This window comes from Miniopterus natalensis, chromosome 13 (genome assembly GCF_054644295.1).
Source record: "Miniopterus natalensis isolate mMinNat1 chromosome 13, mMinNat1.hap1, whole genome shotgun sequence".
Taxonomy (NCBI): domain Eukaryota; kingdom Metazoa; phylum Chordata; class Mammalia; order Chiroptera; family Miniopteridae; genus Miniopterus; species Miniopterus natalensis.
In genome coordinates, this window is record NC_142093.1 from 62,719,093 (window position 1) to 62,741,984 (window position 22,892).

At 50.8% G+C, this 22,892-nt stretch overlaps 1 protein-coding gene across 3 annotated transcripts in view; it reads right to left on the reverse strand.

Annotated features, from left to right (window-relative positions):
• The window catches only part of TBC1D8 (TBC1 domain family member 8), a 107,629-nt gene extending 104,451 nt beyond the window's left edge, over positions 1 to 3,178 (reverse strand). For all 3 annotated transcript variants that reach the window (XM_087823732.1, XM_087823731.1, XM_087823730.1), the window contains exon 1: positions 3,014 to 3,178. In XM_087823732.1, coding sequence (XP_087679858.1) covers positions 3,014 to 3,140 — 127 coding nt within the window. In that variant the 5' untranslated portion in view covers positions 3,141 to 3,178. The remainder of the gene's footprint in view (positions 1 to 3,013) is intronic.
• Between the last annotated feature and the right edge of the window lie 19,714 nt (positions 3,179 to 22,892).

Consider the following 22,892-nt stretch of genomic DNA (forward strand, 5'->3'; position numbering starts at 1 on the left):
TGGGCTGGAGATTAACTCTTTCCTCCCTTCCAGGGCAGCAAAACCACTTCTATCAAGGGAGCTTTGGAAACACCACCATGTGCTACCTGGAGGAAAGGCTGGCTGCCTCCCACCACTGCCCTGAACCCAGTTTTTCCCTCTCCAGACAGGTCTCAGGTGGTGGTAACAGAGGTCACCTGAGAAGCTGGTGCCAAGATCCTTCCCCCTCAAAGGAGGAAGTTACAGAAAGAGAAAGAGACAGGAGGAAGGAGGCCTCTGTTGCCACCCTCTCCCGCTGGCTTCCCACAGCAGTCAGGCTGCCAGGCAAATAGGAAGCCGAGAAGAGAGGGGGTGTCCCTGTTCCATGTAATCAGCTCAGCCTCAATCAGAAAAGCTAGGTCTCCACTTCTACCCAACAGTTAAGAAAAAAGTGGGGTCCATCACTCATGCACACATTCATCCACCTATTCACCCTACAATGTGTACTAAGAATATACTATATACAGTACTAGGCATCATCATAGGTAAAGTACCTGCCCTCACAGAACAGACAATTTAGTAGAGAGAAACAATGAATAAACAGGAAATGCGTGTGTGCGTGTGCGTGTGCATGTGTGTAAGTACGGGGACCAATTATGATCCTCAATGAAACAAAACTTTGTCTTTCTGAGGGTGGGCAATTTTTAAACTTGTCGGAGTACTTTAAATGCCAATGGAGACCCCATATGTTTAAGCTCCTACTACCTAGTTACAAATCCAACATTTCAATTAAAGTTAAGGAGATACTTCACTACTGCTCCCTTACATTTTATTCCCAGCCTCTCTTAACCATCTCTACTTGCTTCTCTACAAAGAAAAACCTAGAACTAGTCAGAATCTGCATCATATTGGTGTCCATTATTTTCACTGATAAACTCAGTTTTAAACCTTTAAAATAAATTGCTAAAACTCTGCCAAATTAGAATTCTAAAATATCTGAAAACTGCTGCCAACATGGACTGCCCTCTGTGCTTCGAAAGTGGCCCCATTAAGATCAGTAGATGTGACAGCTCAGAGGCTCAGTCGGCACATCAGCGCTACGTGTTTATGCTTCCTGGCTCCCAAAGGTAAAGCGTCCAGCTGTGCAGGAGTGTCCTCCTTTTACAGTCAACAGGAGGCTGTAATAAAGCCAAAGCCACAGGTACAATGACCACATGAGGCCTACTTGATTTTGGAATGCAACATGAGAGGACTCACTTTGAGGCCATCACAGATAGACTGGACAACAGAGCCGGGCTCTCCGGGTGGGGAACAGCCTGAATCTCTATCACGCACCTGTCTGAGGCTTGGCCCTCCCTGTCTGGGTCTGTCTCCTACTAGATGAATAACCTGAAGTCTTCCCCAAAGCAGCTGCACCAGCATCCCGCACAGGCAGGGTATGGTGAACCAAGTGAATGCAAGCCCGTGCTGGACAAACGTTCCTTCTGTCTTCCTATTTCACAAATCTTCAAGCCCTGTCCTCGCCCTCTACGAAAGGACACCATTTATAGGCCAGGTACTGTGCTTAATACACCAAAAATTAAGATACACTGTGGGGAAGGGGGTGGGAGATGGACAATCCCCTCCTCTGGTCTCTCTGAGTCTGATGAGCTTCACAGGGTGCCACCAACCTCCATGTCCCAAGAGCTCTGGCATTAAGTGCACGGTGCCATGCTGGGGCCCAACAGGCCTCTATAGCTCCTGCCTCTCACTCTAACTCCCTCTCTCAGAGCTTAACACAACTGCCGGAGCAGGCCCACCTGCTGCCCACCCCACCCCACCACTGACCACGATGACAGGTCACCCCCCACCCTTTTCACCCAGTTCCATCAACTGCCCCACCACTCTCCCACCCAGAACCCCACCAATGCCGGAGGTCTGCCCCCTTAACCAGTCCATCTACCCACTTGACCCTTCCGAGTCTAGAGTGCCCAAGGTAACCCCGCTTGCACTTGGTCCTGCTGCCTCAGGGCCCACCGACTGATCCGGTCCATTTCCCAGACTACTCATGGGAGGGTCTCCCCCAAACAAGCAGAGGGCAGCGTCGCCGGCAAGGAGCCCAGGGACCCGGGCTGCTCTCCTCAGTATCCGGAGGCTAAGACTCAGGCTCCAGGTCTGGAAACTCCACTGGGTACACTAAACACACTGAACAGAGCCAATCAACGGCTCGGCCACCGGAGGTTTAAACAGGGGTGCGAGCCGATGCAAGCTGGCCTCAGTTTACCCGAATGTAGCAGACAGCGGACGGGACCTCCAGGGCAGCGGGCGGGAGGGGTGGAGGGGGCGTGGGCGGCGGCGAACACGCGAGTTCAGATGGTGTGTGTGGGACTGCACGCTGGGCCCCTGTACGACGTTATTAGCCAACGCCACCCCAGTAAACTCAATAAAACCTTTAAAACGACCTTCCAAATGCTTATTGCCCAGGACGTCTGGGTAACTTTCGGGGCAAGTGCTCTGCTCTCCGTCAGTTTGGCCAGCCTGAGTTTTGTCTTCCCATCACTCCTTGAAAGAAGCCAGAGGGGCGCCGGGAGCTGAGCGGCGGGGCTCGCGCCCGAGGCCGGGGGGCGTCTGCGGGCCCGGCGGCGCGGGGTGGGCACCGTCCCGGCCGCGCGCCCACACCCCCACACCCCCACGGCCCCGGCCTCGCGGGCGGCCGGCCGCAGCCGCCCCCCACCTGCAGCCGGGGCCGGGCCGGGGCCGGGGCCGGGGCGGGCGCCCCCCGCAGGCGCAGCTCCCCGGGGCCCCCGTTCCCTCGGGTCTCGCTCCAGCCCGCGCTGCTCCTTCGGGTCGGAGCCAGTTCTGGCCCCCAGGGGGTCACTGGGCCCGGCGGCGACCGCACCCGCCCGCCCGGAAAAGCGCACGAGCCCTAAGTCCCTCGGCCACAGCCTGGACCGGGCTGCAAGGGAGACGCGGACGGAGGGGCACGGGCCCGCGCAGGGCCGCCCGGCCCCGCGACTCGCGAGGAGCCGCCGCCGCAGCCGCCCGCCCGCCCGCCCGCCGGCCGCGCGCCCCTTACCCGTGAGGCGGCCGCCCCCCTCGCCGTGCCCGCGGCGCCGCTGCAGGACGAAGTAGCGGCTGCTCTTCTGAGTCACCCACAGCCTCAGGGCGTTCTTCAGCAGCACCTCCTCGGGCCGGAGCCACATCGCGGCGGTGCGGCCCGCCCGCGGCCCGCTCACATCGCCCCGGCGGCCGCCGCGCCGGGCCGGGTGCGGGAGGAGGCGGCGGGGCGCAGCCAGCGGAGCCGGGCTCGCGACTCCGGGGAGTGCGGCGGCCGAGGCTCACCCGGCGGCGCCCGCTCCGCGCAGCCCCGGCGCCGGCCCCGCCCCAGGCCCCGCCCACAGCCCGGGCCCGCCCACAGCTTCACAGCCCCCAGCCCAGGCCCCGCCCACAGCCCCCAGCCCAGGCTCCTCCCACAGCCCCCAGCCCAGGCCCCGCCCCCAGCCCCGCAGCCCACAGCACAGGCCCCTCCCACAGCCCGGGCCCGCCCACAGCCTCACAGCCCCCAGCCCAGGCCCCGCCCACAGCCTCACAGCCCCCAGCCCAGGCCCCGCCCCCAGCCCCCAGCCCAGGCCCCTCCCACAGCCCCAGCCCGGGCCCGCCCACAGCCCCTCCCACAGCCCACAGCCTGGGCCGGCCCGTGGCCCCGCCCACAGCCCCGCCCCACCCCGTTCCTGCCCCGCGGCGCCCGCGGCTCCCGAGTCCTGGCGTCTCCCGCGCGCAGTTCCGGAGCCGAGGGAGGAAATCCAACGCGGGCTCCGCCCTCCCCGCTCCCGCGCAGCCCCGCCCCCCGCAGGCCCCGGGAGGCGCGTCCCCGGCCGGGAGGGGAGGTGAGGGAGGGCCTGGCGCCCCCCGCGGGAGCCCGGGTGCGCCCGGCGGAGCGCAGCGCTGAGCCGGGCGGCTTCCCAGGTGACCGGGCCGCGGGCACGGCTGAGAGCCGCCTTCTCGGGTCTTCAGGCGGTCCGCACACGCTGCCTTCGCGCTGGCCGCGGTCCGAGGGCGCCGCGGGGGCAGTGACGTCGTGGGCCCTGAGGCGGGCGTCGCGCCCGACTCCACGCTGGGCGCCCCTCGTGGACCCAACACATGGTGGGTAGGGGGGATCCTGGGCCCCTGGGCGGGGCTGAAACCGGGCGGGTTGGTCCCTGGGAACCGGGAGAGCATCGCCCGAGGCCCAGGGCTGGCGTGGGATCCCCGCGGCCACGCAAGAAGCAACCGGTGAGTTCGTAAATAAGTGGAAAACACCCCCCCCAAGTCAATAAATAAAAATTTTTTAAAAAGAAAGAAAAAAAGCTGGGAAACGTAGCGTAGGTGATAGTCAGGAAAACCTATAGGGAATTTGGAGGTAGAGTTTTAAACTGAGTATTTCCTCAAGACTGGTGTAGAAATAGACACAGTGAGCTGCCCTAAGCAGGCTGGGGCTCCACGCCGCCCCTGCAGGGCGCCGCTGAATACCCCCAGCAAGAGGGAGGGCCACCAGCCGGTAAGCAGGACAGGTGGGCTAGGGAGACAGGCAGCCTTAACCGCCTAGCAGTTTGCAGCCATCTAGGAAGTGGGGAAACCCTATCTTCCCTAACCAGGGATAGTTAAGAGTAAGGGGTTTACCGTTATCTTCCCCTACCAGAGGGTGAAGAGCTTAGATCACCCTGCTCGGGAGACAGATAAACACTGCCGGTGGGAGTGCAACTGGAGCCGCCACTGTGGAAAGCAGTACAGAATTTCCCCAAACAATGAAAATGGAGCTGCCATTTGAGCCGGTGACCCCACTTCTAGGATTTATCCTAAGAATCCCTAAACACCAATCACAAAGTGCTCGTGCTCCCCTGTGTTCATAGCAGCGCAGTTTACAATAGCTCAGACCTGGGAACAGCCCAAGTGCCCATCAGTAGCTGATGGATAAAAAGCTGTGGTTGCCCCGCGGCCTGGCTCAGCAGTTGAGGAGCTGGAGGTTCGAGCCCTAGTCAGGGCACATGCCAGAGGTGCCGGCTCCATCCCCAGGAGGGGGCATGTAGGAGGTGATCAATCAATGACTCATCATTGATGTTTCTATCTCTCTCCCTCTCCCATCTTCTCTCTGAAATCAATGAAGATATATTAAAAAAAAAAAAAAAAAAAGCTGTGGTACATTTACACCATGGAATACTATGCAGCTGTAAAGAAGAAGGATCCCTTACCCTTTGGGACAGTATGGAGGGACCTGGAGAGTATTATGCTGAGTGAAATAAGCCAGTCAGAGAAAGGCAAGTGTCACATGATCTCACTTATATGTGCAATCTAACGAACAAAATAGAAACGCATATGCAACAGAGTGACAAATCTCAGAGGGAGGGGGTGGGGAGGGAAGAGATTAACCAAAGAATTTATAAGCATATATGCATAACCTATGGACATAGACAATAGTGCTGTGAAGTCTTGGGGAAGGGACGGGAGCAGGGTGGAGGGGGTCAATGGGGAGAAAAGGGGGACATCTGTAATACTTTCAACAATAAAGATAAGTTTTTTAAAAAATCCAATTAGTGCCATCTGTGCCAACCACACCCAAGGATGGGTGAAGTCAGGGGAATAAATCTCATTTTGTAACCTGGGCATAAAGCTGGTGAATATTCTATTGCGACCCTCCCCTGAGACCTCCCCTAAACTCCCAGCCTTTGAAGCCCTCAAGACAGAAGGGCCCAGCTCAGCTGGCTGCTCTCCCTCTCAGGAGCCCCCGTTGCCCCTTTTGCTTGCCCCCTCTTGCCCCTCCCCCCAGCATACGGCCTTTGCCTTTCGCTCTCCTAAGCTCCAAAGGCCCTTCTTCTACTTCTGTAACTTGTTTCCTGAGCCTGTGCAGCCCCGTGGCTCACTTCTACCTCTGTAACTTTCTAAATAAACTCTCTTATAATTTGAGTTTTTGGCTCTGAATTGTTTCTTTGCCCAACTCAAGAACCAAGGTCCAATTTCACTGCCAACACTGCCACTAACAAGGAAAAGAAAAACACCAGAACGTCCCTCGGGTTTTGACAAAGGGATCCCAGACAGAATGTGGCTGTTGATTAGAGCAAAACTAAAAAGTGGAAGCCAAGAAAGTCCCCCACAGGGTGCCTGGGAACCGAGTAACCCTCTTCACTGGAGGCCAAGGAGGGGCAGACAGGATCAGTGCAGAATCCGGAGCTGACTGGCAGGTAAGAAGCCACGGTGAGCCCTATGCTGAGACAAACAGGATCTCCCACCCAGAGGGCAGGGGTGGCTGCGGCCCAGAGCTAGAAGGCCACTGACAAACATCTGAGTTAAACTCAGGAAGGAAGTCAGTCAGGTATAACCAGGAGGATTTGGGTGCTTCAGAGAGAGAGAGCCCTCAGGGGAGGCAAGAAAATATTCCTTCCAGAAACATTCACCGGCACCTCCCCCTCTCACACGCTGCCAGCCCTGGAATTGCAGAGATGATGGGAGATGGCCCTGCCCTGAAAAGCACTGGTAGGAAAAACAGGCACAGGTGTCGTGGGAGTCATGGCGAGGACAGTGGGATTGACAGAATGAAGGGTCTGTTCCTCAAGGACGGTATTGAGAAAGCCCCACAGAACAGCTGTTGCTCAGTGAGGCTTGGAAAATGAGTGTTTCCACAAGGTCAAGGACAGAGGGCATGTCCGGTGAATGGATCAGCAGGCAGGACACTGTGGTTTAGGGCATGCCTCTGGAGACCGACAGACAACATCAAATCCTGTTTCTGCTACTAGTTAGCTGTGCACCCTGGACCTTGGGCAAGATAGGAATCTTAGTCCCCTCCACTATAAAATTGTGATAACCATAGCACTTTTTTTTTTTTAATCCTTACCAGAGGATATTTTTTCCATTGCTTTTTCAGAGAGAGTGGGATGGAGAGAGAGAGAGAGAAACATAAATGTGAGAGACACACTGATTGGTCACCTCCCACACAGTCCCCAACCGGGGCCAGGGATTGAGCCTGCAACAGAGGTAGGTGCCCTTGGCCGGAATCAAACCTGGGGCCCTTCAGTCTGTAGGCCGACACTATCTACTGAGCTAAACCAGCCAGGGCCATAGCACCTTTTCTATAGGTACTATCCAGTGTTTAATATACGTAAGTACAGTTCTTGGAACATACATAAGCACTCGATAAATGTCAACTGTTACTACTGAGTGTGCAGGAGCTCCTGGAAGTGAAACAACCCACATGCACACCCATGTTTTATTCGTATCAATCCTCACCTGAGGATATGTTTTTTATTGATTTTTAGAGGAAGGGAGAGAGAAACATCAATGTGAGAGAGAAACATTGATCAGTTGTCTCACATATGTGCCCCAATGGGCCATCAAACCCCACCACCTTTGGTGTAAGGGACGACGCTCCGACCAACTGAGCCACAAGGGCCAGGGCTCTCACCCATATTTTAAACATTAATAATCTCCAGGTCTTGGCCCCTGTACATCTTTCAAATGGCAATTGTTATAATTTCCTCTGAGATTATCCAACCCTAGCCCTGGCACACCTGTGACATCTCCTCTCTTCTCTGCCTGCAATTCTGAAATTGCTTTCAGATTGAGAAGACTGGAGGACCTATCCTAGCAGCCTCCCCAGCACAGGGTGTATACAAGAGCAGAGGCCACTGAAATAATATCTCCCTTCTACACCCAGAAAGGAGGACATTAAGTCACTTGGGGTGGCCTATCCACATTAAACCTCTACTGAAAATGGACTTAGTCCATTTGGTTATACATAACTAGTAGGTTCTTTTTGGTAAATGCCAGTAGCTGCCATGGGTTTGGAATAGGTAAAGGGCCATGGGTTCCTCCCCTCCCCATACACTCAAGAAAGGCAGTTGCTTATAATGGAAGCAAGTCATAGACCAAATTTTGCTGCGCACTCAAGCATGTAGTAAACAATCATTAGGAAGGGAGCCCAGGATAGTCCCACATCCCATTCTATAAGCTCCTGAAGTCTCAGGTCTCTAACAACACCTGGCATTAAATGTTAACTGCAGATAGGCCTGGCCAGTGTTGCTCAGTGGTTGGGCATCCTCCCATGCACCAAAAAGGTTGCTAGCTTGATCCCCGGTCACGGCACATGCCGGAGTTGTGGGTTCAATCAGGGCAATGTTCTGCTCTCACATGGATGTTTCTCTCTCTCTCTCTCTCTCCCTTCTCTCCCTCTCTTTTCATCTCTAAAAAAATCAATTTTAAGAAATCTTTAATTTAAAAAAAGTTAACTCCAGATAAAAACACAACCATATCCTGGGAGTAATTTCATGGTTGACACCAGGTCACCAGAAGCCTCCAGACTCCTCTGAATCGGAAGTTGGACATAGGACCTTTTAGTTCAAGCCTTAGGTACCATTCCAGAGGGTGAGAGATGAAGAGCCAGTAAAATTTAGCCAACCCACCTTCTCATACAGAACAAATTTCACCAGAAAATCACTTTTCTAACTTCCATTGGGCTAATTAACAACTTCTCGTTTGTTTGATTGGACAGAAAGACAGCTGGGGTGTGGATATTTGATTACATGCTACCTAACCAACCCTGGAGTGTGTATTCATGATTAGAATTAGGGTGTCTGTTGCTGTCTCCTAGGGTGTGGATTAAAACCAACTGGTGGGCCCTAGCCAGGTAGCTCAGTTGGTTAGTGCATTGTTCCAATACCCCAAACTTGCAGGTTTGATCCTCCATCAGGGAACATACCAGAATCAACCAATGGATGCATAAATAAGTGAAACAACAAATTGATGTTTCTCTCTCTCTCTAAAATCAATCAATAAATAAAAATGAGAGAAAAAAACACCCAAAACTAGTGTACACATATGTCACCTTATAACCATGCTATGGTATTTTGAAGTAAATTACCGCCAACATCATGCCATTGTCTTCCCTTCAGGAGTCACAGGTCTCCCCAGATCTGTGGCTTAGTTAAGATACAGTCATTAAAACACCTTCTTCAGGAATTGTGTAGCAGGAGGGTTCCTGGCATCCCTTCTATAAGAGAAGCGCACTGTTCCCTCCGTAATCTAGGGCAGTTCATCCAACCTCTGCTTACATTTTTTCATATGTCTGTAATTATACAAAGATTGTTAACATGTTTGGAAAGGGTCCAACAAAATACAACTAGTGTTCACCTCCTTAGAAACTCGCCTGCCAAGACTGCGCAGCCTCAAGTAGATCAGGTTCTTCTCCCTTGGGAAACAAAGCACAAGAAGGAGGTCAAAGAGATGGGAAATCTGGGGAGAAAAAAGTAAATCCTCTGTTTTCCTCTTAGCTCTTTTTGCATCTCAAAAGAGTTATAATCAGAGAAATTGTATCAAATGGCAATGATGGTGTGTCTATACCTGTGCCAAGGAAAGTTACACAGCTCGAAACTGTTCAAATGAGCCAACTTCTGTTCCAGATTCTTTCCCTATCTTACAACTACTCTGTTTTGTTGATTTATAAGTCAGAGAATCTATGCCAATAACTCCCACAAAATAGGTGATTTGCACCATAACAGTATTAAATCAAAGGATAAAACCTCGAAACATTCTCTAATTACTCTGAAAGATTGAGGATCTACAGCAGATACAGAATCCACATTCTGTTTCAATAGCAACCTCAAATACAAGGAAAAAGATTTTGATCAATTGAAAGGAGCTTCATAAACTATAATTTTTCAAGATACAAATTACACTGTTCTTTCTCAGAGCCCAGGATTTGACTTAAAACTGTTTTCTCTGCACATTCAGAACCAACAAGAGTAGGGTACCTCCTCTCATTTGGGCACACAGTAATTTCTGATTATTACTCACTAGAAGACACTGAGAGCCTCCCTCTTCCACTTCACACCTATTGACGTTAACAAGGATCCTCTTTAAATGAAGATAAAATTAAGGACCCAATTTGAAGAGCTTAGCCTAACAAACAAAAAAAGACAAACACTGAGACTCTTCATCATTATGCTATTTCACAACACCCAGGATAGAAAGAAAATCCTAAAGCCTCCCAAAGAAAAGAAACAGACCACAAACAAAAGATTAGAAACTGGAGCAATAACTTCTCAACAGTAACACTGGAAGCTAGAAGACAGTGGGACAAAACCTTCAAACATCTGAGAGACAGTGATTTTAGACTGGAATTCTATACCCAGCCAAACTATTAATCAAGTACAATTTGTTGATCATGTGAAGACATTTTAAGATATTTAAAGTAATTTACTTGCCAAATATACTTTCTCAGGAAATACTGAAGAATGTTTTCCAAACATTCAAAATCAAAAAAGTAGGGAAGAAGTGGGAACCAAGAAGTAGAGGACTCAACACAGGAGCCTCAAAGGGAGCTCTCATAATAAGGGTCACGGAACCCAGCACAGCCTGTGTCATGCAGGCCGTCTGAGGGCGTCAGGAGAGGGATGAACCTGAGAGAGTGTCTGATGGACAGGTACTGGCTTGAGAGGAACTTGGTAGCTCTGGCAGAGGCTGAGAAAATTGCATCAAATTCATAGAAAATAGCAAATTTTTAAAATGAGAAAATGTTTAATACAGTGGAGACTAAGTTTTACAAGGAAAGAAATGTAATCTTATACAAATATGGCTTGGTTGTGAATATATAAGTTTAATCAAAGTAACAATCACTGAATGTTGGTTTTAACTAAATATTGTATTATGACTATAGTGGGGACAGTGTATGTTTGTGGGGAAAGGAAAGAGTAGAAAACCTGAATTCTCATGTTTCATAACAGGAAGTTAATAATATCTTAAAAATCAAGAATCAGTAGTATGAGCATATTATTTAGAAATAGGGAAGCAAATAGCAGAAGGAAGGGCAAAAAGGGGTGAAAGAGTTTGTTTATAGAGAGCAGGCACGCAGAGTGAAGAGGGGATGGAAAAGGGAACTGTTGTTATAAGTTTAAAAACAATACGTCTTGTAAAATTACGTACTCTGATACATGTGAACAAAAAGGGGCCACATGCTAACCTGACAAGCTCATGGGAGGCCTGTGTGGAGGCCTTGCAAACTCAGAGACCTAAAGTAACCACATACGATGGTCTGAAATTAAAATGTTTTTAACTAAAAGCAGGTCATGGTGGGTAGTCAGCTACTTTTCCCTGACAAAGGTTAATTTTCACCTTAACTAAGCATGTCAGTTGTCTTTTTGCATCTGAGATAATATACCTGATAAACACACTTTTGTAGAAAACAAATTTCCCCTTTTTCCAGGCCCTCGAAGTGCAGAGCTGAGACCCAAACCCTTTTATTATCATTGTTATCATGTTAATTGTTGACTGTTAACTATCCTGCACTCACAGAAGTAAAAGGAATGTGTGTGTCTCATTTTACTCTTTACCCAATCCTAGAGGTTTCCCGGATTTGCTCTCTCGTCTCCCTAATCTATCACCAATGGATTTCACGTAATCCACTCACGGCTCCTCCTTTGACTGTAATGCATAAACCAAGGTGCAAAACTGCCATCCTCCAGAGCATTATCTCAATCCATTTAGATTCTGCTTCCAGGCGTGTGTCTATAGTTTGGCTCAAATAAGCTCACAAAAATTCTTCACATGTTTGAATGTTTCTTACGTTAACATGTGTGTAATTTTTCTTTAAATCCTCACAGAAGGATATGTTTTCATTGGTTTTAGAAAGAGAGGAAGAGAGAGAGAGAGAGAGAAACATCAATGTGAGAGAAACATCCGTCAGTGGCCTTCTGCACGTGCCCAGCCTGGGGATGGAGCCCACAACCCTTTTAGTGCACAGCATGATGCTCCAGCCAACTGAGCCGCCCAGCCAGGGCTGATATGTATAATTTTTTTTTATATGTATAATTTTTAACTTTAACAAGCAGGCAGGAATTAGAGAAATGAATAGAACAAGTTTAGAGAAATCACATTTAGAGATGGAAATGACTGATTTAATTCCAGATGACAGAGGCCCATCATTTCCTCACTCTACCCATAAGGAGACACAGAGTCAACCTTAATTTAAAAAGTTGCTGGGGCCATGGGAAGAGGAGTAACCAAAATCCACACATTTCCTCCCTGGAGCCTAATAACGAGGAAGGTTTGGGCCTCTGGTAGCACAAACTCCCAGTGAATTCCTATCCTGAGAGAAAGAACATTGTTCTAGATGCTTGTGAATGAGCAAACAGGATGACCAGGTGTTCTCTGACTTCAGCACACTAGGCTTGGCCAGTCATTGTCAGGGCTGTTTTACAAGCCTATGCACAGGCAGAGGGTAATGTGTAGATTTTTTGTCTAGTGGGACTGCAAATTAGATTCTGCCCCATGAACAAATAACCTCAAAGGCCATGGCTTATGGCCCTGTTGGACATTAACCAGTTCTGGATCTAAACAAGCAATGTATTAAATTGCAGGTGTATAGCTAGTTTCTTAAATTCTTGTAGAGTGGGCAAAATCAAGGCGGCCTGGGTGAGGAAGGCCTGCCGCAGGATGGGCAGCTCGAGGGCAGGAATAAGGAGACTGTGACTGTCTCCATCCCATTCACTGAGAATTAACAGTATATAACCTTATTTAATTCCTTCATTAGCTTTTCATGGATCTTAGTCCATCCAGGCTACTGTAACAAAACTACCATAGACTGGGTGAATGAATTCTAAACAACAGAAATCTATTTCTCATATTCTGGAGACTGGGAGTCCAAGATCAAAGTGCCTGCAGAGTCAGTGTCTGGTGAGGACAGAAGTCCTGGCTTATAAAGGGCAATTTTTCATGGTGTCCTCACATGGTGGAAGGGACAGGGAGCTCTCTGGGGCCTTTTATAAGGGCACTAATCTCATTCATGAAGGCTCCATCCTCAAGACCTAAGCACCTCCCAGAGGCCTACTTCCTGAGGCCATCGCACTGGGGATCAGGTTTCAACTTACGAATTTGGGGGGAACAAAAACATTCTGTCTATAACATTGTGTTTTTAAATTAGATTATAAATTCTTCTGCATTACCATAATTACTCTTATGATAAGAAAAAAGCCATGTGCATACTTTGTACTACTTTGCTAGGGCTGCATAACTGGATACCACAAACTGGTGGCGTAAGCAACAGAATTTTTTCCCACAGTTCAGGTGAGAAGTCCAAGTTCAAGTACTGGCTGGCAGGGCTGCTTTCTGGTGAAGCTGCCTTCCTTGGCCTGCAGAAAGCTGCCTTCCTGCTGTGTCTGCACGTGGCCTTTTCTCCGTGTGCCCGAATCCCTAGTGTCTCCTCCTTTTCTTATAAGGGTACCAGTCATATTGGGTTAGGGCACAGCCACAGGTTATCATTTAACCTGAATTATCTTTTTAAAGGTCCTATCTCCAAATGCAGTCACATTCTGAGGTGTACTGGGGGTTAGAACTTCAGGCAGTTTCATCCATAACACATGGTAAAATCTCAAACTACAAAATGGTACCTACTGAAGAATACATCTCCCATTCACCCCACCTCCAGCCCCAGGCCACAAATATACATTATCACCTACATTTTACATACTTCTGAAGGCTGAGACCATGTGGTATAATCTTTGCCAAAAGGAATGGTGGGTAACATGCTCAGGACTACAGAGGGAGGCGAGCACAAGGCCTTACAGGCCAGCGCTCCCCTGCCCTTCGCCCTGCCCTCTGCCCCCTGCCCTCCTTAGAATGTGTGGGGAGGGGTTAGAGGGGCCCTCCTGTTTGCTGAGAACAGAACACACCTTCTGGATACAACACTAGACAAAGGAGAAATATGGGAAGGAACCAGCATCTTACAGAACTCATACAAGGAAGGGAAAGAAAGACCAGGGAAGCAATAAAAAAACAAAAATCAAAAAAACCCAAACAAATACAAGCCAAATTTTGTGGCCTGGAGATTTTAACCTAGTGGGTAAAACAATATGTATTTATATTTTGAAAATTCCTTTAATTTGTTTATCTGCATAAATATATATATATATTTTAATATATCTTTATTGATTTCAGAGAAAGGAAAGGAGAGAGAGAGATAGAAACATCAGTGATGAGAGAGTCATTGATAGAGCCCTGACCCGGAATCGAACCCCAATCTCCTGGATCCCAGGTCGATGCTCAACCGCTGAGCCACACCCGGCCGGGCTGCATAAATATTTTTTAGTTTCTCAAATAACAGCTTTATGACATATAAGTCACTTCCCTGCTTTGCTTTCTCCGCCTCCCTAATCTATCACCAGTGGATTTCCTGTAACCCACTCACACCTCCTCTTTTGATTGTAACGTATAAAGCAAAGTGCAAAACTGCCATTCTCCGGAGCATTATCTCAACCCCTTGAGATTTTGCTTCCAGGCACAGTGTTGACAGTTTGGCTCAAATAAACTCACAAAAAATTCTTCACAGGTTTGAATGATTTTTTACGTTAACACTACGCAGATCCATTGCTCATTTTTTTTTTTTTTTTAAATATCTTTATTGATTTCGACAAGAGGAAAGGAGAGGGAGAGAGAGAGACAGAAACATCAATGATGAGAGAGTCATTGATCGAGCCCGCAACCCGGGCATGTGCCCTGACCGGGAATCGAACCCCGATCGCCTGGATCCTAGGTCGACGCTCAGCCGCTGAGCCACGCCCGGCCGGGCACCATTGCTCATTTTTAAATTGCTCCTTTTATTTTTGAGTTGTAATAGTTCTTTGTATATTCTAAATACAAGTCTGCTCAGGCTACCATAACAAAATACCATAGAACAGGTAGTTTAAACAACATAAATTTATTTTCTCACAGTTCTGGAGGCTGGAAATTCAAGATCAAGGTGCCAGCAGGGTTGGTTTCTGGTGAGAGCTCTCTCCTTGACTTGCAGACGGGTCTTCACATGGCCTTTTCTCTGTGTGTCCACACCCCTGGTATCTCTTCCTCTACCTATAAGGACACCAGTCACATAGGAATGGGGCCCACCCTTATTATCTCACTTACCTTAATTATCTCATTGAAGCCCTTACCTCAAATACAATCACATTGGGGGCTAGAGCTTCAAAATACGAATATTGGGGGATGCAATTCAGTTCATAACAAAGTCCCTTATTAGATGTATGACTTGCAGTAATTGTCTCCCACTGTGAATATCTTTTCACTGTTTTTATGGTATCCTTTGAAGTACTAAAGTTTTTAACTTGTATGAAGTCTAGCTTATTGTTGTTGCTTATACTTTTGGTGTCATACATAAGAACCGTTGCATAATCTAAGCTTGTGAAGATTTACACCTGTCTATGCTCCTAAGAGCATACTTTTAACTCTTAACATTATGACCCATTTTGAGTTAATTTTTGTATAAGGTGAGGGGTGGAGATCCAACTTCATTCTTTTGCATGTAGATATCTGGTTTTCCCAGCACCATTTGTTGAAAAGACTATTCTTTCCCCATTAATTTTTTTCCACACTTGTCGAAAATCAATTGACCATAAAGATAAAAGTTTATTTCTGAACTTTCATTTCTTTTCCATTGATTTATGTGTTTATGCTCACACCAGTACTACAGTCTTTTTTTAAAAAAAAAAAAAAAGTTTGTATTTTTTTTTTTGAGAGAGAGAGAGAGAGATGTGATCGGCTGCCTCTTGCACTCCCCTACTGGGGGATCGAGCGGAAACCTGGACATGTGCCCTGACTGGGGATCAAACCGGTGACCTCTTGGAGCCTGGGAAGAGGCTGAGCCACACTGGCCAGGGCAGCACTAGAGTCTTAACTGCTGCAGCTTTGTAGGTAGCTTTGGAATTGGAAAATGAGTCCCCCAACTTTGCTCTTTTTCAAGATTGATTTTGCTACTCTGGGTCCCTTGCATTTCCACAGGAATTTGAGATACGCTTGTCAATTTCTGCAAAAAACAAGCCAGCTGAGGTTTTGATAGGAAATGCACTGAATCAGTACGCCACTTTGGGCACTGTTGCCATCGTAACAACATTACGTCTTCCAGCCCATGAACATAAGATGTTCTTCCATGTATTTCAGTCTTTTTCAGTTTCTTCGAACAATGTTTGTAGTTTTCAGTATTCAAGTCTTGCACTTCTTTTGTTAAACTTATTTCTAAGTATTTTGTCATCTATCCTAATGGAATTTGCATAAACGTTTTTATTTATTTTAATTTTTTCTAGATAAACTTTTTTTTTAACCCTCACCTGAGGATATATATATATTTTAATATATCTTTATTGATTTCTGAGAGAGGAAGGGAGAGGGAGAGAGAGATAGAAACATCAATGATGAGAGAGTCATTGATGGGCTGCCTCCTGCACACCCCCGACTGGGGATTGAGCCTGAAACCTGGACATGTCCCCTGACCGGGAACCACGATCTCCTGGATCCTAGGTCGATGCTCAACCACTGAGCCACACCTGGCCAGGCCTGAGTATATTTTTTCCATTGATTTTTATAGAGACAGTGAAAGGAAGGTGAGGAGAGACAGAGAGAGAGAAACATTGATGTGAGAGAGACACATCAATTGGTTGCCTCCCTCACTCGCCACCAACCTTGGCTGGGGATCGAACCTTGAAACCGAGGTACATGCCCTTGACCAGAATTGAACCTGAGACCCTTCAGTTTGTGGGCAGGCACTCTAACCACTGAGCCAAACTGGCCAGGGCTGGATAAACATTTTTTAAATGGAATTGTATTGCTGAAGGTTTGTAGGAAATAGTTGTTGTTGTTTTTTTAAGAAAGAGGGAGAGAGAGAGAAATATTGATAGGAGAGAGAGACATTGATTGGCCCCCTGCATGCCTCACCCAGTGGATCGAGCCCACAACCTGGGCATGCACCCTGACTCAGAATCAAACCAACAACCCTTTGGTGCACATGAAGATGCACAACCAACAGAGCCACACCGGCCAGTGTGGAAACAGTTACAGTTTTAAAGGGAAAAATATTTCCCTTATAGTGGTGATCATTAAAACTACAAAATCTCCCCATTAGCTTTTCATCACCTTGCTCTCCCACTTCCCTTTCCTTTCCTTTCCGCCCACCTCACTGCCTGATACCTTCATTTAGACAGGTGTGAACAGCTCTAACCAGCCTCTCTCCAAGGTGAACAAAAGAAAGCGAAGTGGGATGTAGAAGCAGGGAGACCAACTGTTTCTTTTCTCTTAACAGCTGGCAGTGGAAGCATTGTCCCCTTAGTATTGTGCACACAAACTACATCACCTATGATATTATATCCCAAGCTTCTTCCTTCGAGAAAAAAAAAAACATGAAAGAAAAATTGCCTAAGTGGAGAAATGTGCTTGCTGAAGACAAGGGGTTCTGGGCTTGGCCTTGCTGCTGGGCTGTCCTGTCCTGGTGATTGCTCATTATGGCCAATGTTTCATGTCTGAGTTTGTTCTTCCTTCAGATCCCGGCTCTAGAGCATTACCTGACAGAGAGAAGGGCAGGACTTATCTGGCCCGGAGGCGGACCAGGAACGTGCCAAGACAGAGCAAACTCACTTCATCTGAAACGCCTGGTCTGATCCTGATTTGACTCACTTGTCAGATCATGCTCAAGGCGGAGAAGGCAGTGTGGTGACTTGATTTAAATCATTAGATCCAGTCTCCTCATCTTCACAAGCAGCACTTTAAGCCAGAACTGAGTGTCCTTTCTTAGCCCACCCACCCCTGTTAATTACAAAGAAACCACAAAACGGCCTGACAAGAAGAGAAACCACGTTAGACAGTGCACAGTCGGAGCCAGCTGCTTCCCAATATGTGAAGGCTGGCTGCTTTTGGAGAATCCAGGCTGTGGTGTGAAGGTGTGTGGTGCTGTGAATGGAGCCCCTCCTTACTTATATTCTAAACATGTCACAGCCCTCTCAGTAATGTGCAGCTTAGAAATAACACCTAGATGGAATCCTAGATGCTTGTCCAAAGATGTCATCCTCTATGCTCAACAAGATTCCAACACTCAGAACATCAGGAAAAGGCCAGGCAAGCCTATAGGTAAGGGAAAAACAGAGCCCCCTAAAAGTGCCGCAGGCCGGAATCTTCACAAGTTTTTCCAGCCTTATGTCAGATGAGGTTATGGGAGGGTTTTCCCATCAGAGCTGCCTGAGGCTGTCCTGTAATTCTCTATCGCAAGCGTATTTGTTACCACGCAGCTGGGCTCTACCTTGACAATCATAAAAATAGTATGTCAGTACTGCTGACGGGAAAGCTATTTCTCGAGTGTACTTGGTTTAACTGGACATCTAGCAGATAGATTCCAGTCCCTCAGCGAAGAAATAATTGGCTTCAAGACCAGAGCCACAAGAGTCATGCTTCACCCAAAGGCACAAACTTCAGCCGTGCCCGCAGGCCTCCTGGTCACTGCACTGGCGTCCCCAGACGGGAGGGCAGAAGCCTGGTGCTCCAGGACTGCGGACTACAGGCATCCTGGACAGCGGGGGGCCAGCTGAGCTCTGCGGCCTTGCTTTTCCTTCATTATTATTTTTTTAATTGAAAAAAAGAACTTTTTTGTCCTCACCGGAGGATATTCTCCCAGTGCCTTTCAGGGAGAGTAGAAGCGGGAGAGAGAGAGAGGCGTCTATGTGAGAAAGACAGGGAGGGCCCTTGGCAGGGATGGCGCCCAGGACCCTTTGGTCCCCAGCCAGCGCTCTCATCACTGTGCCCAACCAGCTGGGGCTTGTTGTTCCTTTATTTTTTTTATTATTATTATTTTAAATATATGTTTATTGATTTCAGAAAGAGGAAAGGAGAGGAAGAGACAGATAGAAACATCAATGATGAGAGAGTCATTGATGGAGACGGCAACCCAGGCATGTGCCCTGACCGGAATCGAACCCCTAACGCCTGGATCCCAGGTCCACGCTCAAGCGCTGAGCCACGCCCGGCTGGGCCTGTTGTTCCTTTAAATGTCCTCGTTTTGATTAAAGCCATCGTTGATAACGATCTACCAGGGCGGAGACTGCTGGCTATCGGTCAAACCCCAGCCCTCCCTTCTGAACTCAAGGCCAGAGCGCGTTGTTCGGCCCCTTCCAGCCCGAGTGGCCCTGAGGCCAAGCGGCCACCTTGAGGGTCGTTCCTCCGCCGGTCGCACCTTCGCTGGAAGCTGGGACTGAGAACCCGCAGGGCCACCTCCCTGCAGGACTGAGGGGCAGGCCCGCCGGGTCCTCTTGGTCACAGCAGCTTAGCCTTTGAGGCCCTCAAGTCAATGGCATCCTACTTGGCACCAACGCTGGTCGTTCTCCCTCCTTAGTATCTCCCCCCTCCCTCCCCCTTCCTTCCTTCCTCTTTCCCTCTCCCCTCTCCCTCCCTTCCCCTTCCTCCCTCCCTCCCTCCCTCCTTCCTTCCTCCCTCTCTCCCTCCCTCCCTCCCTCCCTCCTTCCTTCCTCCCTCTCTCCCTCTCCCCTCTCCCTCCCTCCCCCCTTCCCTCCCTCCCTCCTTCCCTTCCCTCCCTTCCCCCTTCCCCTCCCTCTGTTTATTTGGGCAGAAGCTGACAGCACAGTCGGGGGGACCTCGCCGGCCCCCCTGGTTACTGCCTCCCAGCTCCCTCCCCGCTGCCGTCGGAGGCCCGTCTCAGGCCGTCACCGCAGCCCCGGGCTGGGTGAGCGCGGGCTCAGGCCACGCGGCGGGGGCGACCCCGCCAGCCCAGCGCTCTCCGCTCGCTGCCCGCAGCCAGGACGGCGCACACCTCTCCCAACCCGCCCCGCCCCGCCCCGGGCACGCGTGAGCGCGCCGGCTGTCGGGCGCCCTCCCGGTACCGGACTCTGACCGCGGCTCCCGCAGGCCCGGGCGTGTTCCAGCCCCTCCCGGCGCCCAGCCCGCAGCCACCCACGGCGGGCGTGGGGCAGGTCAGCCGGCGCGGACACATCCACGCGGCGCCGCACTGGATTCCACCCCCTGAGCCCTCAGGCTGTCTCCCCAGAGGCTGTGCCCCCGGCCGCGCCCCCGGGGCTCCCCTCCGACGGCAGCGCCCCGTCGCCCAGCTCGCACTCGTCCAAGGCGCCCGCCCGCACCGCGCCGGGCAGCGTCCGCGCGCAGCCGGTGCCCCGCAGTCCGCCGCCCGCGCCCTCGCCCCTCTGGCCTCGCGGCCCCGCCTCCTCCCAGCCCCGAGGGCAGAGGCCGCCGGGCCGCGCGGCGCCCAGCCCGGGCTTCCCGGGGCGGCTCCCGTGCGCGTCCCGGGTGCCAGCCTGCAGTCTCGCTGCCGCCCGGGGCGGGGCGGGGCGGGGCGGGGAGCCCCGAGGGGGTCCGCGCCAGGGGGGCCCCGCCCGCCGCGCAGCCGCAGCAGCCGCCAGCCGGGTCTGCGGGCGGCGCGGGGACTGAGGCCGGTCCTGCGGCCCCCCCCGCGGCCGGGCAGCGCGGGACCCCCGAGGGAGGGGCCGCGGCGACGGGCTGCTTGGGCCCCGCGACGGCCCCGGCGGGCGGGCGGCCCTGAGCCCCGCGTCCCGTCGGGAGGTGCCCGCCGCGGCTCCGCAGCGGGGGCAGAGGGGCCGCGCTGCACCCGCGGGACCCCCAGCCTCAGAGCCCTCTGCCCTTTGGGGTCACGGGCGGCTTGTTTCCCGTTCGACAGCCCCACCGCGTTTTCATGATGTGGAACCGCGGGCGGGCCGCTCCCCAGGCCCCGGCTGCGCTGACCGCTCGTGGGTCTGTGCAAACACACAGAGCTCAAGAAACCAGCGTCGTGGATGGAGGAGGGCGCCGCCCGGCCGCCCGCGTTCCCGAGGCCGCGCCCGCGCCCGCGTTCCCGAGGCCGCGCCCGCGCCCGCGTTCCCGCGCCCGCGCCCGCGCCCGCGCCCGCGCCCGCGCCCGCGCCCGCGCCCGCGCCCGCGCCCGCGCCCGCGCCCGCGCCGACGGCGCCCCGCGCCCGGCCCCTGGGCTCTGCAGCCCGCGTCCTCGCAGGAGCCGAGCCCCGGGCCCGCTGAGCGCTGGGCACAGCGCCCCTCACAGTCGGGCGCTGCCCGGTGTCCTCAGGTGGCCGTCCACGTGCGAGCGCTGAGCCGGCTGACTCTGGGGGTGAAGCGGGGCCCGCCCGCGGTGCCTCTGCTCCCGCGAGCGCACCCCGCGACCCCTCTCCCTTCCCCTGGCCCTTAAACGTGCCCCTGGCCCAGCTCTCCTCGCTCCGGGTCCCCCAAACCCTGGCCTCCAGGGCCTGCCTGAGGTTGTCTGCGGGGCGTCCCGCCGCCTTTCTCCCTTCTCCGGGGGGCTCACCTGTTTCGGGGGACTCCCCCCCCCCCCTTCCCCACAGCACACGGCCCAGCAGACCAGACAGACATTCGCAGGCTCATCAGCTTTTAATGACTCTGCTGGAGCCGGCCGCCCGGAGGCAGCGGACGGACGGAGAGTGTCCGCGGTGACATGCCCAAGGTGCCCGCGGCTGGGGCTCCTGCCCGGCCGCTTGGTCCAATCTTGCCGTCAGATGCCACCAGGCAGGTTTCACCTGCGCCCCTGGGGAGCGGAAGCAATCGGGAGTCAAGGAGAGATGAGGGCGGGGGCGCGCCGCCCAGAGCCCGCGTGCACCTTAGGGCCCTGGCAAATGTCTGATTTCTGTAAAGAAATGCTGTGGACTCCAAAGTGTGAACAGAAAGTGCCAAAATCAAGGTAATATTTATTTCTAACACCAAGTTGTAATATCATTAACATTTATTATACCAACAGACTTTAAAATTATCTTTATTGTTGTGAAAGTATTACAAATGTCCCCCTTTTCTCCCATCGATCCCTCCATTCCACACCCGCCCTCCCCCAGGCCTTCACCACACAATTGTCTGTGCCCATGGCTTATGCTTATAAACATACTATTTCTTTGGTCAGTCTCTCCCCACCCTTCCCCTAACCCCGCCTTCCCTCTGAGATCCCTCAGTCTGTTCCATGCGTCTATGTCTCTGGATCTATTTTGTTCATTAGATTCCACATATGAGCAAGAGCCTGTGATACTCCATGTGTTTGAATGATTTTAGTGTTTTTACTGTAGTTGATTTCTAATTTCATGCCACTGTGGTCTGAGAAGATGCTTGATATTATTTCAGTCTTCCTGAACTTGTACAGACTTGTTTTGTGTCCTAACATGTGATCTGTCTTCGAGATTATCCCATGTGCATTTGAGAAGAATGTATATTCTGCAGCTTTGGGGTGGAATGTTCTGTAAATGTCCACTAAATCCATCAGATCTAGTGAGTCATTTAGAGTCACTGTTTCCTTGTTGATTTTTTGTCTGGAAGATCTATCCAGTGAAGTCAATGGTGTGTTAAATCCCCTCCTATGACTGTATTGCTATAAATCTCTCCCTTAAAGTCCTTTGTTTCATTTCCATTTGCATGGAAAATTATTTTTCCATCCCTTCACTCTCAGCCTGTGTCTTGTAGACAGTATATAGTTGGGTCATGTTTTCTTACCCACTCAGCTACCCTATGTCTTTTTATTGGAGCATTTAATCGGTTTACATGTAAGGTTATTATTATTATTACTATTATTATTTTTAATCTTTACCTGAGGATATTTTTTCCATTGCTTTACAGAGAGACTGAAAGGGAGAGAGAGAAACATCGACGTGAGAGAGACACATTGATTGGTTCCCTCCTGCACACACCCAGACCCAGGGCCGGGAATCGAGCCTTCAACTGTAGTAGGTGCCCTTGGGCAGAATTGAACTCGAGACCCTTCAGTCTGTGGTCCAGTGCTCTAACCACTGAGCCAAACTGGTTAGGGCTTAAGGTTATTTTTGATACATACTTATTTGTTGCCTTTTAAATTCTCTATATCTATGTTTCTCTCTCCCTCTTTCTTCTTATTACAACAGTCTAACATAATTGCAATGCTGGTTTGGTGGTGATAAACTCCGTTAGCCTGTTTTTGTCTGGGAAGCTGTTTATTTCGCCATCTATTTTTTGAATGATAGCCTTGCTGCATAGAGTAGTTTTAGTTTCAGATCCTTGCTTTTCATTACCTTGAATACTTCATGCCATTCCCTTCTGGCCTGTAGAGTTTCTGATGAGAAATCAGCTGACAGCCTTATGGGAGCTCCTTTGCAGGTAGCAGATTGCTTTTCTTTTGTT